Here is a 15,956-nt window from a genome sequence, read left to right as displayed (position 1 = left end):
GAATGAATTGCAGGGTTGCATACAGTTGTTTAGTGTGTGGGCAGAGAGTAAGTAGTGCTGGCATAACTTAAAAATCATTAATGGCAGTAACGACTTGATTTATCCCTGTGGCTCTGACTATGGCAAACCGAGCTATGATTTGAGACCAAAGCTCACGGGACCAAGATTTGGTCAGCAGTCATTGGTATTAAAATCTCTGCAGCAATAGACAGTCAGCTTCTGCATTGTCTTCTGCCAGTTCAGCAGAAGGGAATTCTGTGGTTCTAGGTTTGTCTCCACATAGGTGGGGGCTTGAGGACTCTAAATCTCAGCATGGTGATGACTGACTTCTGGGAAGGTGTTTGGTTAGATGTGTCAAAGTTGTACTTGGAGCAGTCACCAGTACGAGGCCAGAAAATACTTGCTCTACAGAGCAGAGTACTTTGTAACCTGGAAAAAGCCGCCTGCTCAAAAGCACATGAAAAATCATGCCCTCTCTCCTCTCACTGCTTGGATGCCTAGAAACATTTTCCATGCAAGTGGTATAACTTTGCTGATTATTCCCAGGAAAGATTTCTTGAAATTATCTTGAAGGAATGAAAGGTCACTGAGCAAGGAGGGTATAATTCTCCCAACTGGATAATTAAAAGAAAATTAAAAAGTGTGCTAAGTTTGAGATTGACTTGTGGCCATGCTTTGAGGATTAAAGTTGTGTTTTTTTTTATTTCAGATGAAGGAGGTCAGGATTGGTGGGAGGAGGAGGAGCTGCAGCTGCTGGCGCAATTGGGCAGTGCAGTGAAGCTGCATTTGTCATTTGCTTACTGAACCGTGAACAAGAAACCAGAATAACTGAACAGCAGTATGGCTATCTGCTCTTTTCTCCCAATTTTAAGATATTTAATTTCACAGCTATAGTTTTCAACCTGGCTGGTCAGTCTTTAATGCAGGTAGATTTCTGGGCGTCTGAGCAAAGTGTGTTGAATTAAGAACTGTGAGATGCTTTTTGTATAGACATGGTTTGCCTTTAGGAAATGAAAATAACAGCAACTTCAACTGAAGGATGGAACTTTCCATGTTCTTTGCATAGCCTGTACTCAGAGCAGTCTGTTTTCTTCTTTGAAGAAGTATAGCCTGCATTTTTGAAACCATGTGCAGTCAAAAAATAAGATGGATAAGCTGAACTGTGAGTGTGCTAACTAGAGGGTAACAGCAAAATAATGCCATGGTAATGCCAACAAATGACAAAATTGCAACTTCAGCAGATACAGCATCAGGTGTTTCAAGTTTAGACATATGTCTGTTTGCAGAGCTGCTTCATTTTGTGATCTGCAGCATTGAAAGGGTTGGAGCTGTTGGGCTGATTGTTGGCTCTTACTTGTTAGCTGTGGCTGGAAGCCATGAGGGCACCTTGGATGTCTTTCTGTGGTGTCACCTCTGAGAAACGAGGAGGCTGAAGGTGCGGGTGTGAAGTGTAATTGTAGGCTTCCAGTTTGCAGCTTATTAGCTTCGGGCTTATGAGATATCTGGGCTTAGCAGGTTAGCTCTGTGTTGTTGCCTTGGCTGAGTGACTGCATACTTGAGTTTGGTCTGTGTACTGGCTTCTTGGTATATGACGTTGACAATATTTTGCTGGGCATCCTGGGAATACTGGAAGGCAGTGATGCTCTAAGGGCTGCAGTCAGCAACCTGCTCTGGTGCTGTATTGACCAATGAACTGGTTTCACTTTTGTCAGTCCTTAAAGAAAAATTATTTGAGCTTGGACTGCCATTAATTGCAGACATACCTGGAGGTCCGGGAAAGATGTAGCTGTCTGACTTAGTTTATGGACATGATGAATACAGTAGCAGGTCACAGAAAGCACATTCTTCCTCCATTAATTTTTGTAGAGGTTTGATCTGTGCCTTGGGAGTATATGGTGTTGGCCTCACTGCTCTTTTGTTGTTGTTTTAACTTGAAAACGATTTCTTATTTCTTGAACAGGAATCAACTGTAGGTATTTTAAAAGACATTTCCATCTTGTAATCACTTTTTTTTTCTAAGTAGCATAGGTCTACCTTGACTTACTTCTCAGACCCTCGGTTTTTCTTAAAGTATTAAAAGAAAAAAGTGATTGCAGGACAAGTTCTAAGAAACACTGTTCAGGGTTGAGGAAGAAGATAAAAAAAAGCACTAAGCGTTGTGTTCTTCAACTGGAAAAGTGGAATTCACTTACCATGGGGCTGCTTCTAGGTATCATTTCTGTTAGATGAAGAGGGATGTGCATTTTGATGAGTTGAGTCATGTACAAGGAGTACATGTAGGTAGTACCCAGGGCTATACATCACTCACTGAATTAAATACAATCTTTCAAAGTAGCTTTGGTAAGTCTTTGTGTATTTTTAATATAACATTACAGAGGAGAACTGTGGATGTTTTCATATTCAAGTGTGTCTTCCAGTAAATGCTTTTTCAAGGAATTTCAGTGGATTTATAAATGCCTCGAGAATCAGATTTAACACCTCGGTCTTTCTGCTGTTCAAAATTATGGGTGGAAGCACATCTGTTTAATAATACGTCATGCTGTTGTCTTGCATGTGCTGTATTATGTTAAGTATCTTCTATTAGATGTTCATGGGAGTCCGCTCTATAATATAAATCGAATCTCTTCACTGACATGAAAGGTTACATACTTGTTATGGCATTGGTAGGAAGAAAACTTAGACTGGAAGAATTAAAAAAAAAAAAAAAAAAAAAAAAAAGCTGACTTAAGTAGCTGACATAAAGGCATCAGACTTGCCTTTTATGTTGCTTGTTTTTCTCGTTATTACCTGGCACTATCTGAAGGTTCAAAGGGATGATTAAGTTACCAGCTGTTTGTCGTCACTGGGTCATATTGTTATCAATTTTGGTCATTTCAGTTCACCACTGTGCTCCATCCCTGTACACAGGAGACGGTTACCAGTACAGTGGAAACAGGTTACTTCGAAGGAGAATTTTGGCCAAACTGCGTGCAGCAAAACTGGGGAGGATGTCCTCAGAATAAATATTTTGGCTCAGATTGTTGCCCGTAAATTGTCAGTTAGATTACCAATGTGTGTCTAACACCATGCATTTGTAATTTGACTATAGCTCTCTGAAGTATTTGTTTCACGCTTAAATTGAGCACTATATAACTGACCAAGAGGCACAAAATTGGATTTTGTGAGAATAATTAGAAGTGAACTCCACCTCAGAGTAAACATCCTCAAGCAAGAGAAGTGCTCCTTTCAGCTTAAGCTTCAAATATTAAGTAGGGCATATGAGTGATGACTGGCTATGTAGGATCAGTGCTTCGGTCTGCTTCCTACACTGGAGAAGCAGAATGCAAGTTGTCTACTGTGATTTTGTTTCCATCAATAAAATGCAGCCATACATAAAGCTTCCCACTGGGTTTGGAGTGTGGTAAGTAAAATGAACCTCTGGTACCCCTGTTTGCACGCCCACAGCAGGCATAGCGGGTCAGCTGGGGTTTAACCTGGCTGGAGAATGAGTTGGTCTTGCAGATTCTTTCTGTTCCAGGTAGCATGAACCAGGAGATTAAGAATGCTGCAAGATGGCATAAGGTTCCCTCTTTCTGTTCTTGTCAGTTTATTCCCTTCTGTCTTTTACAGTGTTGCAGAGTTTGAAGATTCACTGTAAAATGTTCTGCTGTCTTGAAATGGTACTTGCAAGAGTTATATGTCAAATTAACATTCATCTCAGCTATAACAGTGATTAAGTACCTATTCACTGCAAGCAATTTCAAGTAAACAGCCTGCAATTACAGCTGTCCAGCACTGTGGATCATCGAAGCTGAGCTTTGAGTGAAGGTCTCTAGATTAGTAGGCGGTTTGTTTGAACTAAATTATTGAGTATAAATATCAGTAACCAGAAACAAATCTTTTGAATGATGAAATTCTCCACTAACTGATGATGGACTTTGGACTGATTAGTCTTAATTGTTAGGTAAATATACAAGTCTTGTTTAATTGGGTACTTAAAATCATTTATGCTTTAAAATCAATTATGCTTCAAACTTTGATATTCAGGGCAAGCAGCATTTGAGTTTTTTTTTTTTTTTTTTTTTTGTTTTTGTTTTTGTTTTTGTTTTTTTAACTGCAACTATTTAAAATAAATAATTCTGGACATTGGAGCCAAAAAGCAAATGGCTTTTTTTTTTTTTATTTGCCATTGACTGTTTAGTCCTTTAGTTACCTGTAAGCACATCAAATGCCCTGAACCTAAAATAATTTCCAGCATATCCCTCAAAAGCGTTGTACCTGGACAATCTTATAGGCAGCCAGTGCACCTGTGGTGCAAGCACTTTATTTATAGTCTTAAGATATAGTGATGCTTGCCTTAGGGGCTGCAAGCTTTCTCTTCAATGGATTTTGCATATGTTTTGCGCTTTGGGTGAACATCGGTGAAAGCATTGAGAATCAGAAATTAAGAGCAAAGGAAAGAATCTAATAATTGGAAAGGAGAGGTAGAGGAGATAACTTCTCAACATCTCTGTGCAGTGGAGATGGAATGCCGGAAATTGTGTGTATGTACGTGTGTATGTATATATGCACACACTGCATAGAATTGTCATTGGGTATAATTGGCTTTCTTTAACGTGTTCTTAGAAAATGAATAAAAAATAATGCATGTAATAAGTGTCAGCTTTCAATTAAATGTTCCCTAATCAATTTTTCATTCTTTAATGAAAGAACAAGCACATGCCGGTATCTGATCTGCTGATGGTAGCAGCGTTCAGGTCTTGACAATGAAGCTCTGGCAGTCTGTGATGAACTTCTACAATTGCGTAAAGCTTGCGTTGCTTACTAGAAGGGAGCTAGGTGGCGCCCTTGGCCTGTCTTTTGCCTCCACAAATTTGGGTTCAAAAGGTGCGTTTCAGGTAAAGAGAACTCATGCTGCCCTCAGAGGTCTTCTCTTGGAGATCTGGAAGTGGCAGGGAGGCTGCAGGTGGACGCAGGCAGTGTCCCAGAGCTGGGTGCTGCTTTCTGCTGGTTTGCTTTAGTCCCGGTATCAGCTGTAGAAGTGCTGATGACTCATTAATGCTGCAACACACGTGGAGTATGTGGAGAGGTTGCCGCGTGATCACTTCCCTCTTAGGGTAAGGAAGCAGTATACGGACTTCAAAGCAAATACAAAGTGTTTGTTTGTTTGTTTCCTTTTAGAAGCAATGGTGCTCTGCACGTACGTGTGTGAGACTTCAGAGAGTGGGGAAGGTTCAGAGTGAGCACAGAAGGGTAGTGCCCTTGACACAGGGCCATCCTCATGCAGAAAGAGGTAGATCGGGGAGAGAAGAAGAGGAATGTTGTGCCTCCCTTACCATCTCACTCTGTTCCGAGGCCCTGAGTATCACTTTTATGCGTCTTTTTCCATTAGTGAAGTGAAGGAGCCCAGTACAGGATACGTTGTGTGCTCTCAGTTCTTGGTGAGATTGTGGTTTGTTAAACTTGGTTTTATGGAATAGAGTTTTGAGATCTGGGAGCTCTTGAAAACTGGCTAATAACTAAGAAAAATACTTCCATGCAAGTTGCACAGCTGAGGTTTATGGTAATGCTAATTTGTTCATCACTGAGACGGTTGGAGAAGTATCCCAATTCTGATTACAGCTGCTGGAATCAGGCATGTAAATATTTATGCAGCTTGATTTTAGAGGCCCTGGCCGGGGTTTCTGTCTGTAGCATTGCAGGTTATGTAAAACACTTGAACCTCCTTGCTCAGTTTGAAGTGTACGCACTCTGCTGTTACTTGGAGATACTGTCCCTTCACTTACTTTTCGTAACTATGGCAGAGGCATGTAGTAACAGTTTATGACCATGTGGTGTCTTCCTGCATTTCAGCCGTTGTGTAACGTGCAGAGATGTTTATTGGGCAAAGTACAGTTATACAATGTAGTGAGCCCAACCAGATTATAAAAATCCTCCGTCAGGATGTCTGCATCCTTTCAGGCTGTGGCTTGCAACTTGAACTGTTGCACTGAGCACAGACTGGAAGAAACACCGTGGAGGAGTTGGCCGAGACAGTCTATAGAAGTCAGTACGGGTTTCTGGAGGTAAGTGCTTCTCTAAATCCAAATGCTAATGGGGATGATTACAGGAATTCAGCTGCTATAGTGTAGGAATTATTAAATAAGGAAACTTAAATCTGATATACTCAAGTTTTGAATAGCTTAGTTTTCAATATACCCAGGATTTTGAGACTTAGTTTTTCATTTAAAAATATCAGCATCACTGTAAAGAGAGGTTCAGAAGTATTTGCCTTCTTTTCTGTTTGCCTGTAAACTTGGTCTTCCTTTTAATTTAAAATGGGAGGAAATTATATGACGTTTACGTAGCTTAAAAAAAGGGTTTTAAGAATGTTTGACCCTAGATGTACAGTATCTTGGTCAGTTTTTGAAAGTGTCTTGAATTCCAATCTTTTATTAATAAGTTATGTTAAATGGAAGAGAAAAGCTTAATTATTTCAAGTTATGCCTAACAGAACAACTATATCTCTGTGTGTGTGTATTGTGTAAATTGTCTAATCACTTACTGATTTTATATTGCTTACTGGACTTGAATTGTTTTCTTCCAGCAAGGAGTATCTGTTTCAAAAGTAGACTTAAGAAAGGCAGAATCTTTGGAAAGGAGTTTCATAGTCAGAGTAGAAAAACTTGGCGCATTACCCAGGTTTGCTTAATAAATGGAATTTTTCCTAGACGAGTCTCTAACTTCACCTTTGTTTTAATGTGATGAAGGTCTTGGAGAAAAGAAGCTTTCATCAAAGTGCCAAGTAGAAGTACAAAAAAAAAAGCTGAGAAAAGATCCAGTGTGTTCTCAGGTTGCTTTCCGAGTGCTGTAAAGGAGCTTAATGAACTGTGTCTTAACATTCGTAATAATGTGGAAGTTTCTGAATTCTTAGATTATTAATGCTTCACAGGGGAACTCTAAGGACTGTATTCTATTGTAAATCAAATTAATGCCTACTGTAAACAGGGATGGATGTGTACTTTGCTGAAGGTAAGACTATGAAGTAGTAATATGTTTCATAAAGGACAGTGATACGGTATTAAAATTTTATTTATGTTGTCATTGCTATCTAGAGAACATTGCAGGTGTCATTTGATATCAGTCATATAGTGTCAAGTTGTAAAACTATCTGTCAGATCTCACTTAATGTCTTTGAAGTGTATTCTTACAGTTTCTTCCAGATACTCCTTTCCTGCTCATTCATTAGGATATTTGTTAGGACGCAGATCATTGCACATGTTGAGTGCATCTCCTATGGAAAGTAGTGCACATAACTGCATAGAATTTTGGCAAAACTGTTGCCTATTGGAACAATAAAAAGAGAGAAAAGTGGTGTGAAAAATAAGCAAGTAACAGCTTGACAAATATTTTTGACCTAACTTCAACCTTAATGTTGACCAATACCTCTTGGAAATATTTGTATTTAAGATATTTTTGTTTAGATTCATAGTCAATTTATCTCTTTTTAATAATTTGAGTAACCAAGCGTGTAGTTTTTGAAAACTATGAGCTCCTTTGTTAAGTATCTCATTCAGTTGGATTTAAGTCCTCCTTTCATCAAGCTCATTCACATAGGAAGTTAATGAGATTTACCTAATGTGCTTTAAATCAACAGAAGGTTTGAGCTGGGCATAACTTTTCTGCACGGCTTTGTGTAGACATGCTATAATAATGTTGGTCAGTTGTTAAGACATACTATTCTGGATGGCAGTCAAAATACCAACTACTTAAAAATTCATTAGTGCCTACAAAGAAAGAATACGTTGGTGCTTTGAAGACGTCCTTTGAAGTGAGAAATGAACTCAGGACTGAAACTCCTTGAAGTGCCCATCAAATCTTGTTTTTTAAAATCTAAATGTTAGAAAGTCGGGGCATATTTAGCAGTGCTTGGTCCACTTCTACTGCAGGTAAAGGGAAATTAAGTGTTTTGGTGATGTGTTGCGTTAGGAATGTAAAGTATGCTTGTACAAGTGTGGATGTAGCTCCTCTTGAGCAGAGGGGAAAGATCTTACCTGCGCTGTTTAAGGACATTGCAGCAGTTTAGTGCCATTTCATTTAATGGGAAGGAGCTCTGGGCACGAGTGTGGTAGAGACAAATCAGAAGTACTTTTCAGACCAAAGAGGCTCTGTTTCAAAAGAGCCTGAGGAAATCTCTACTTAAGACTAAACCAGGAAGATAGTTTTTACATGTAGCAACAGAAGATTAAGTACGGATGCTATGCAACTTTTTCCGCATCTGTAAGATGGTCAAAATCCCCTGCAAGGCTGAAAAAATGCCCTTGGGGCACACCTACATATCTGGAACGGTTTGTAGGGTAAGGAGCTGTATCGCAGCACCAATCTCAAAATGAAATTGGGATAACCAGTGTTGTGGTTGTGGGTCTGCTGAGAGGACTTGGATTGCTTAACATCAAGTGATTGCTGGGCTTTAATAGCTGCACTGATGAGATATTTGTTGATGAATCCTCTGAAAATGGGAGGACTTTTTTGCTCTGTAGAACATGAAGCAACTTTTTGGTCAACTTGGAGATTCAAAGTTGCTACTCTTCTGATTGCTTATAATTTGGTCATTAATTTTAATCCCCTTGATAAAGCACAGCCCCATTTTAATGACTTCTAGAAATGATACTTCAGACTTACTGTATTTCTGCTGCTGAACAGCACATGCGGATGGCAGTGGCAAGCAGGCTGGAAAGTAAAGGGGTGAATCTCACTCTGAGGATCTCCCAATGTTAAAAATAGCTTAACTCAAGACTTGTGAAAGTGAGGATGTGTATAAATGTCCATCACTGTGGCTCCCATCTAATACATGGAAGACCAGGTGTGTCTAATTACAAGAAGAGAAGTCTTATTATGATACTTTAATGTACAGAAATGTACAGTAATGTACAGAAATCTTGTGCAATTCGTGTAACCAAAGCCAAGAGCAATCCAGAGAAAGCTGCTGCTGCTGTTCCATAATTAACTGGGAATCGCCTTGCTTTTGTGTTCTGTTGTGTGTCTGGCCAGGGGTGGCAATAACCTTAAAGTAAGCTTGCCTAATTGGAATTTGCATAAGTTCCTTGGTTGTCTGCATTGCCGGTCTTGAAAGCACAGAAGCACTCCTGTACCAAACTGATTAGGGAAAGTGTTTCAGTGAAGGAGTTTCTTTCAAAAGTTCCCTGATCTCTTGGCATGCATCCTGCTGCCTTCCACAGCAACCTGCAGCACCCTGGATGCTCTTGTGCTGCTCCCAGCTGCATGGTTGCCCATTCCCCTCTGCGGGGTCACTTGGAGAGTGCCAGCTGGCAGCAAACCAACGGTATCTCTGTCCTACAGCACACCCTTTGTCTTCAATACATCCTCGTCCTCGGTGATGTAGAGTAGTATTAGCTACTTGGCCTAATGGTTTAGACCAGGTATATTCTAACAAAATATCCGGAGGTGCAGGCTGCAGGTTCCTCTCCACATTTCTGTCTCATGTCTATTGCCAAAATTATAATCACAGACATAAGAGGATGTCTTGATTTGTATTTAGACACAGTGTGTGTTTTAGGGATGCCATACACCTGAAACTGGAGATGGTGGAACTTAAATCCTGCCAAAGTTCAGATTACTTGCCTTAAGTGTTTTGAATGTATTTAAAATTTAGGTGAAGCTAACCTTGGCTGATGTAAGGTTGGACACCTTCTGGCAGAGCATCATCTATGCTTGCAGAAGAAAGTTGAGTCTGACAGCTAATTATAAATAATAAATTGAAGTTTGTAATTAAGCGGTCACCTTAATTTGATTCTAATCGCCTTACTGTATGTGACAGACTGAGCTCTCCTGGCTCTTCAGTCATCTGTAAAAACCTAAAAGATCCTGGGTTGGATCTGACATTTCTCCTTCCTCCAGGTGGCAAGACACGTGCTTGCCAGGTGGTGTACCTACATCCAGTGCTCCTGGGAGCTTTTCCATCAGTATGTTTGAAAGAATGTGCTTTTTCAATGCCAGCTTCTTTTATAACCACGCCTGTTGTGCTTCCTTTACAAATATTTCCCTTGCACAGTATTGTAGGGACACCAAATATAGGTCAGTCCCTGATTTCCCACAATAGAGATTGAGAGAAAAGGACCACAGTCGCTGCTTAACTTGGTAAGTCTGCTTGTGACTTGTGTTATGCTAAGAAGAAGTAGGAGGGATGTGCTGACCTTTCAGACTAGCTAGTATGCTCCTTTTAACTCTTCTACCAGCTGGTTTGCTTGTCTCTTAGACCTCTCTCTGCAAAACATTTTGTTTGAGGAACTGCAGTACAGCAAGCCACAACTACAAGCTAACCAATTCCCGTTTCTCTTGGTCTCTGTATTTCTCATGGTCTCTACAGACAGTTCTGCTGCTTTGCCAGGGCGTTAAATATTTGCGATTGTTACAACAGTTTCTGGCTGCAGCTGTGGCTCCAGGGGACATGGTACCTGTTCTAAAATGCTTATGCCCCATCATGCAAAGCACAAAATGAGTTTTGTGTTCAAACTTTGTGCTTACTGCTAGTATTTATCTGCTGTGCTTTGTGCTGGGTCAGCTTTCTCCTGCCCTCTCAAAGCAGCCACATGAATCAATATGGGAAATCTAAAATATTTTGTCTATCTCTGTGTGGTGCGCGTGGCTCAGTTGCTAAAAGTTTGAGATCCAGCTGAAATTTGGAAAAACCCTCGTGGTTCTAGGAAATTTCTGTTTTGAATTTAGTAAATAAGGTAAATGCATAAAGCTTGTTTCCGCTTAAGCTTCTGGGGTAAAAACAAAACAAAACAAAAAAAAAACACTAACACTTTGGAAAAACGGTAATTTTCAGCATTGTAAGTCATTGTGACAATCATGGGGGAACTTCAGGTCCGAGCTGAGTTTTTTGCAGAGGCTTAACCTCTAGGTCTGCTTGTTGCAAATACCGGGAGATGAGCATTACAGTATTGACAATATAGCATGTTAAAGACCCTCAGACATAACACTGTAGAGAGCAATGCCGTTAAAGCAAACTTTAATGTTTTTGGTACTTCGTAGTCATTAGTGGGTATTCTCAGATGAACAGGAAAAATGTAGAGAACAATTTTAGTGTGATTCAGCCAAAGACTAGGTCAAGTAATACTGCATTTAAAGAAGGCAATACAGGTAATGGAGAAGATGTGTTTGTATAACTGCATATTCCTTTTAAGGGGTTCTTGGTCCATTTTTCCTTTCCGTGTTAAAAAGCTCTTTATGTATGTGTCTATCTTCTGTAATGTCCAAGTTACCGACTGTAGTAAGAGATGGATTTTCAATTTGTCTTTTTAGACAAGCATGCATGCAGTTCAGTAGCTTGTGAAGTAGGAATTTCTTACACCTTGCCTTGCTATGTGGGCAGATTTCTCTGTTGGAAAACCTTCGTTTTCTTCAGTGGATGGACATTTTTAGTTGTGGCAGTGATTCCAGAATGACATGCAGGGAGAACTGCAAGAACAAAAAGATAAATAGAAGATAAATATGTTGAACTATGGTCTTAATTGAATATCTCCATCTCTTACGGTTCTTAAAACTTTTTCCTTCCCTGAATGTTGAAAAGCTCCATAACTCATTTTAAACAGACAAGGAGCTTCTGTGGTAAAATCAAAAATGTAGCATTAGCAGTCACGGAAATACAAAGCTTAAGGACTACTGTCCTGTGTCCAACCAGACACTCCTGTAGTTGTGTCTTGCTAGTTAGTGTTGGAACCAAACCTTGAAAAAGATCTGTGTAGGAGAAGAGAGAATTGTGTGGAAGATGCAGCGTGACCATTGCCCAGTTCCTGCCAGGCAGCCAGCTGGGCTCTTGTGGACTTGTATCAGGACTATCCCCTGGGTAGGCTGTTTGTTTAGATACCAGTCGTATCTAAAGCACGCGAACCCCTGTCGGCTTCTGGACTTCCTGAGTTAATCATGTATGAGTATTGAACATAGTCGCGTATAGAAAAAAATAAATGTTAATCAGTGTCCCGGTGGAAGTTTCACTTCTAGCCTGCACGTTTGGTCCCAGATGACAGATAACTTCTTGTTACGTGTGCACTTGGCTGATGGCAAGTGAGTTTTATCTCCTGTTGTGTGACCTTTTGGCTTCTGATCAGTTGGATTTGTTATGGAGGGCTATAAAATGTCTGAGTCACCTTGTTAAGCTGTAGTCAGCTGGTGGGATAAGAGGTGTGATAAAGGAGATAGATATCTTTCAGATGACCTGAATGGCTGCTGCCTAAAGATTCTTATTTTGACTCGATACTTCTGATTGCAAAATAAAAGTATTCCGAAGATCTGTAGTTTCTGCCAGTAAATGCAAGTTTAATTGCTGGGTAGAAGCCAGTATAGTTCATAGATTTGTTCTCCTCCTTCTCCTTGGACAGCCCCCCAACCTACGTATGTGTAGTGTTTTTATGTGTGCACATGTGTAGGTGTACACACTTGTGTGTATATAAATGCACACTCTTGCCAGGGAAATAGCAGACAAGGCTATTTTTGTGTGTTAATTTGGAGTACTTTGTTTGCCATCATCTGGGAACCCTCATCCAAACCTTTCTAGCTATTGTGTTTCAGCTCTAAATTAATACAAGGCACAGCTTATTTGTGTGATCTGCTGATGTAATTCTCAAGAACAATACCCAAGGAAGCATTGCATGTTCTTGGAGAAGATATCAGGCCTACTGTTTTGCAATGCTAAATAAAATAAGATTATGTAGTCTTTTGCATCAATGGAAATGCTGTTTAATACTAACTAAGAAGCTTATCGTGTTGGAATACCTTACACCAGATCTCTTGAAAGGCAGGTATCCTCCTGCTCTGACTCTTACAGTAGTACTTTATTGGCATGGCTGTATTAGTTACAGAAGTGCAATTCGTTCCCATTCCCTTTACAAATCTGAGATGATAAAAGCTGCCAGAGTAAATTAAGCCTGTCTCCATCACTGATTTTCTTGGAGAACAAGATGTATCTATGCTGAAAGAAAAAGATTCCTTTCTTTTCTTTTATTCATGCTTTTTTGTGCCTCTACAGTCAAAGCAAACAAACCCTCAAAATAACAAACACCTGCCTGCACCAATCTTTAACTGGTTGAGCTCTGGTTAATTCCTGAGCTGGTTAACTCCTCTCTAACCTGGTCGTGTCACCTCTCAGACCTGCACACAACAGACAGTTTTGGGACTAGTATTCCCATCAGTATTTGAGGAGGCATCATTGGTTATCTGTGTACTGAGAAACAAACTTATGTACAGGTGCTGTTCATGTCCAGAGATACACATTTTTGAATAAAAGCATGCGATTATTGTAAAAATGGAAAGGCATTTTATAAAAAGTCAAGATGGCATTTGAAATTGTCCTGTCCTTTAGTCTTAAGTGCAAGTGAGAAATAATTAACCATGCTATCTTACTATTTACTTTAAGAAACAAATCTTAATTAAACCCTTATTTGAAGGCAGTACTTTCCTTTCATTTTGATTTTAATTAGGAATGCCTTCAAGGGCATTTCAGTGCCCAGTGAGTATTTCTTATGAATTTATATTTTGTGTCTTGAAAAGTTGCATCACTTTGAAAGATTATCTCTTTCACCTCAAGTAACCAGAATTTTCTAGCAAATGGGCAATTAACAACTGTTAAGAGATTTTAAAATATTAGTACTTTATAATTTTTCAGGCAGTCCTAATCCGCCTCTATCAAACGGGTCTTTCTCAAGTTTAATTATTATTGCAATTACAGCAGATATTCGAGCTGCTGGCATTTTTCTGAGCAATGTTTTGGACAGGAGGTTTAAGAACAAAAAAACACTAACCTGTACTTTTTGGCTTTCTTATGTATATATAACTGAGATTTTTGAATGTCTGTTAGCAGTATTTCCACCTCCTGCAATTAGGTTGAAAATTTCACTTTGAAGTAATGCCAGTGTGCAGTGGGGTTTTGCCGCTTGAATGCGTTACTGTTTTTGCAGAAAATTTCACTTGTTATAATTTTGAAGATCATTTTTCAAGTTCTGTCATGTACTTTCATCTGTAGCTTGGCTTGTTTCATCTGCAGTTGCCTGCAACTGCACTTTCATTTTTAAAGCTCAGTAACCACAAGTTGCAAGATTTGGCTTACTGCGGAATTTTTGGATGCTGTCCTGCAGGAAGTTTAGGTTCAAATCTCTTAATTTGTGCTTCTTTGTCTTGGAAAAGGCAGAAGTGTGGATGGACAAGGACTGGCAGGTCCCTTTTAGAATCAAACATGGGAAAACTATACTGTGTGGTGACTCATCTGGTAAAACAAGAGAGAACCACTAAGATGTATGTATGATCTTTACTGTTCCTGTGCCAAAACATTGGTAATACCAATTAAAATGCAGTTTTGTCCAGAAGCAGTTGTTTCAGCATTATCAGGCACATAACTTTGAAAGTCCTCGAGAAACTGGGATAATTTGGGGTAAAGGTGTAAGAGCAGAAGGGGCTGCTTCTGCCTGTCTGAAATAGGTGCAGTGCTTCACTGCCTGCTAGTCTTAGCTTCCTGGATGTTTTGTGTTTAATAATATGTTATTCTAAAAGGAAGGATTTAGATATTCAGACGCAAAGTCATGATTAGGTCTACAAGTTTAAATTCTTTGAAGAAGTATGAGTATTGTTTGCAGATATACAATAACAAGCTGTTTGGCATCTCAGTAGAGCTGAATTACAGGCTCACTTTGTTCCCAAATACTTCTGTGGAAATAACAACGAAATAGAAACAAAACCAGCATTTAAGTATGCTATTAGTAATGGAAGACCACAAGAGAAGAATGAGAAAATAATCACAATATTCCCATCCTGAAAGAATTTTAAATGCTCTCAGCTTTATTTTTCTGTGATAGCTGCTCATTATCAAATCAAAAAAAGGAATGCTAAGTACTCATGAGTTGTGGCTGTGAGAGGGGAAGCAAGTCTGAAGGGCATATGTGTTTGTACATGTAACTTGGATAATCAAGGAAAAAAATAAATGTCGTTTTAATTCTAGGTGCTAACAGTACTTGAAGAAAGCAACCTTTCCAGCTGGATTGTTGAGGAACTTTGTGATTCCCTGAGCTGCTGCTGTTTAAATAAGGAATTGTCCTGTTAGTGCTTGGCTGGTCAACCCAGAAGCATTCTCTTGTGTACTGTATGCAAGTCCCTGACATTCTGGAAACGATGGGAATTGGTAAGAATACCACTTCAAAGTCAGTGGAGGCGGGAGGCTCAACAGAAGGCAAATATGAGGATGAATCTAAACATCCCACCTTCTTCACCCTGCCTGTAAGTAGCACATTCAAGAACTGTGTACTCAAGCTCAGTGTGAACCAGTGAACAATGCTTTGTTCTTAAAATGTCATACAAAACCATTATGTCCTTCAGTTGTTAGTAAAACCTCTTTTGCCATTTATTACTGTTTATATACACGCATGGCCCATTATGTTGTCTATAGCTATTTCCTGTGTGCGCTCCAAAGCAGTAGTGTTTACAGGACGTGGGATTCCCTATGGGATTCATGATTAGAACAATTGGTGGTCACACTGCAGAATTCACCAGCCCCTAATAGAAGTATGCTGTGTTCCTTGAGTACGAGTAGCAGGCAGCAGCTACAGTTGTTTAACTTACTGAGATTTTCAGTTACGTCATTTATGTCTAGGCTTCAAAGAGCTTTGTGTGAAGCTGTAAGAGAAATGATTGCTTGTCACGCACGTTACCTTTTCTAACAAAATGTCAAAGGTATCTGTTAAGGACAAGGAGGATAAAATGGCTGACATGAACTTGCAGAGAAAATGTTTATTTTAGAACCTTTTTGTTTTGCTTTGCTTTGTTTTTAAGGTTGTCATTAATGGTGGAGCAACATCCAGTGGTGATCAGGATACAGAAGACACAGAGTTGATGGCTATCTATACTACAGAAAATGGCATAGCAGAAAAGGTATGTAGTTGCATCCTTCTATGCAAGAGCTCACTCTTGGTGCTATTATTTGTTCTCCC

At 39.5% G+C, this 15,956-nt stretch overlaps 2 protein-coding genes across 3 annotated transcripts in view; both read left to right on the top strand.

Annotated features, from left to right (window-relative positions):
* TMEM230 (transmembrane protein 230) overlaps positions 1–15,111 on the top strand; it is a 45,267-nt gene extending 30,156 nt beyond the window's left edge. Inside the window, exon 5 of the transcript XR_011090137.1 lies at positions 14,972–15,111. The gene's annotated coding sequence lies outside the window, so the exon portion shown is untranslated. The remainder of the gene's footprint in view (positions 1–14,971) is intronic.
* A 2-nt stretch (positions 15,112–15,113) lies between these two features.
* The window catches only part of SLC23A2 (solute carrier family 23 member 2), a 34,099-nt gene continuing 33,256 nt past the window's right edge, over positions 15,114–15,956 (top strand). For both annotated transcript variants that reach the window (XR_011090128.1, XM_068662214.1), the window contains exons 1-2: positions 15,114–15,246; positions 15,799–15,897. Coding sequence is in view for 1 of the 2 variants with exons in the window: in XM_068662214.1 (XP_068518315.1) it covers positions 15,115–15,246; positions 15,799–15,897 (231 nt within the window). In the remaining variant the exon portion in view is untranslated. The remainder of the gene's footprint in view (positions 15,247–15,798; positions 15,898–15,956) is intronic.

Source organism: Anas acuta, chromosome 27, assembly GCF_963932015.1.
Source record: "Anas acuta chromosome 27, bAnaAcu1.1, whole genome shotgun sequence".
NCBI lineage: Eukaryota > Metazoa > Chordata > Aves > Anseriformes > Anatidae > Anas > Anas acuta.
The sequence above is the reverse complement of the archived record's forward strand: the minus strand, read 5'-3'. Positions and strand labels throughout refer to the sequence as shown.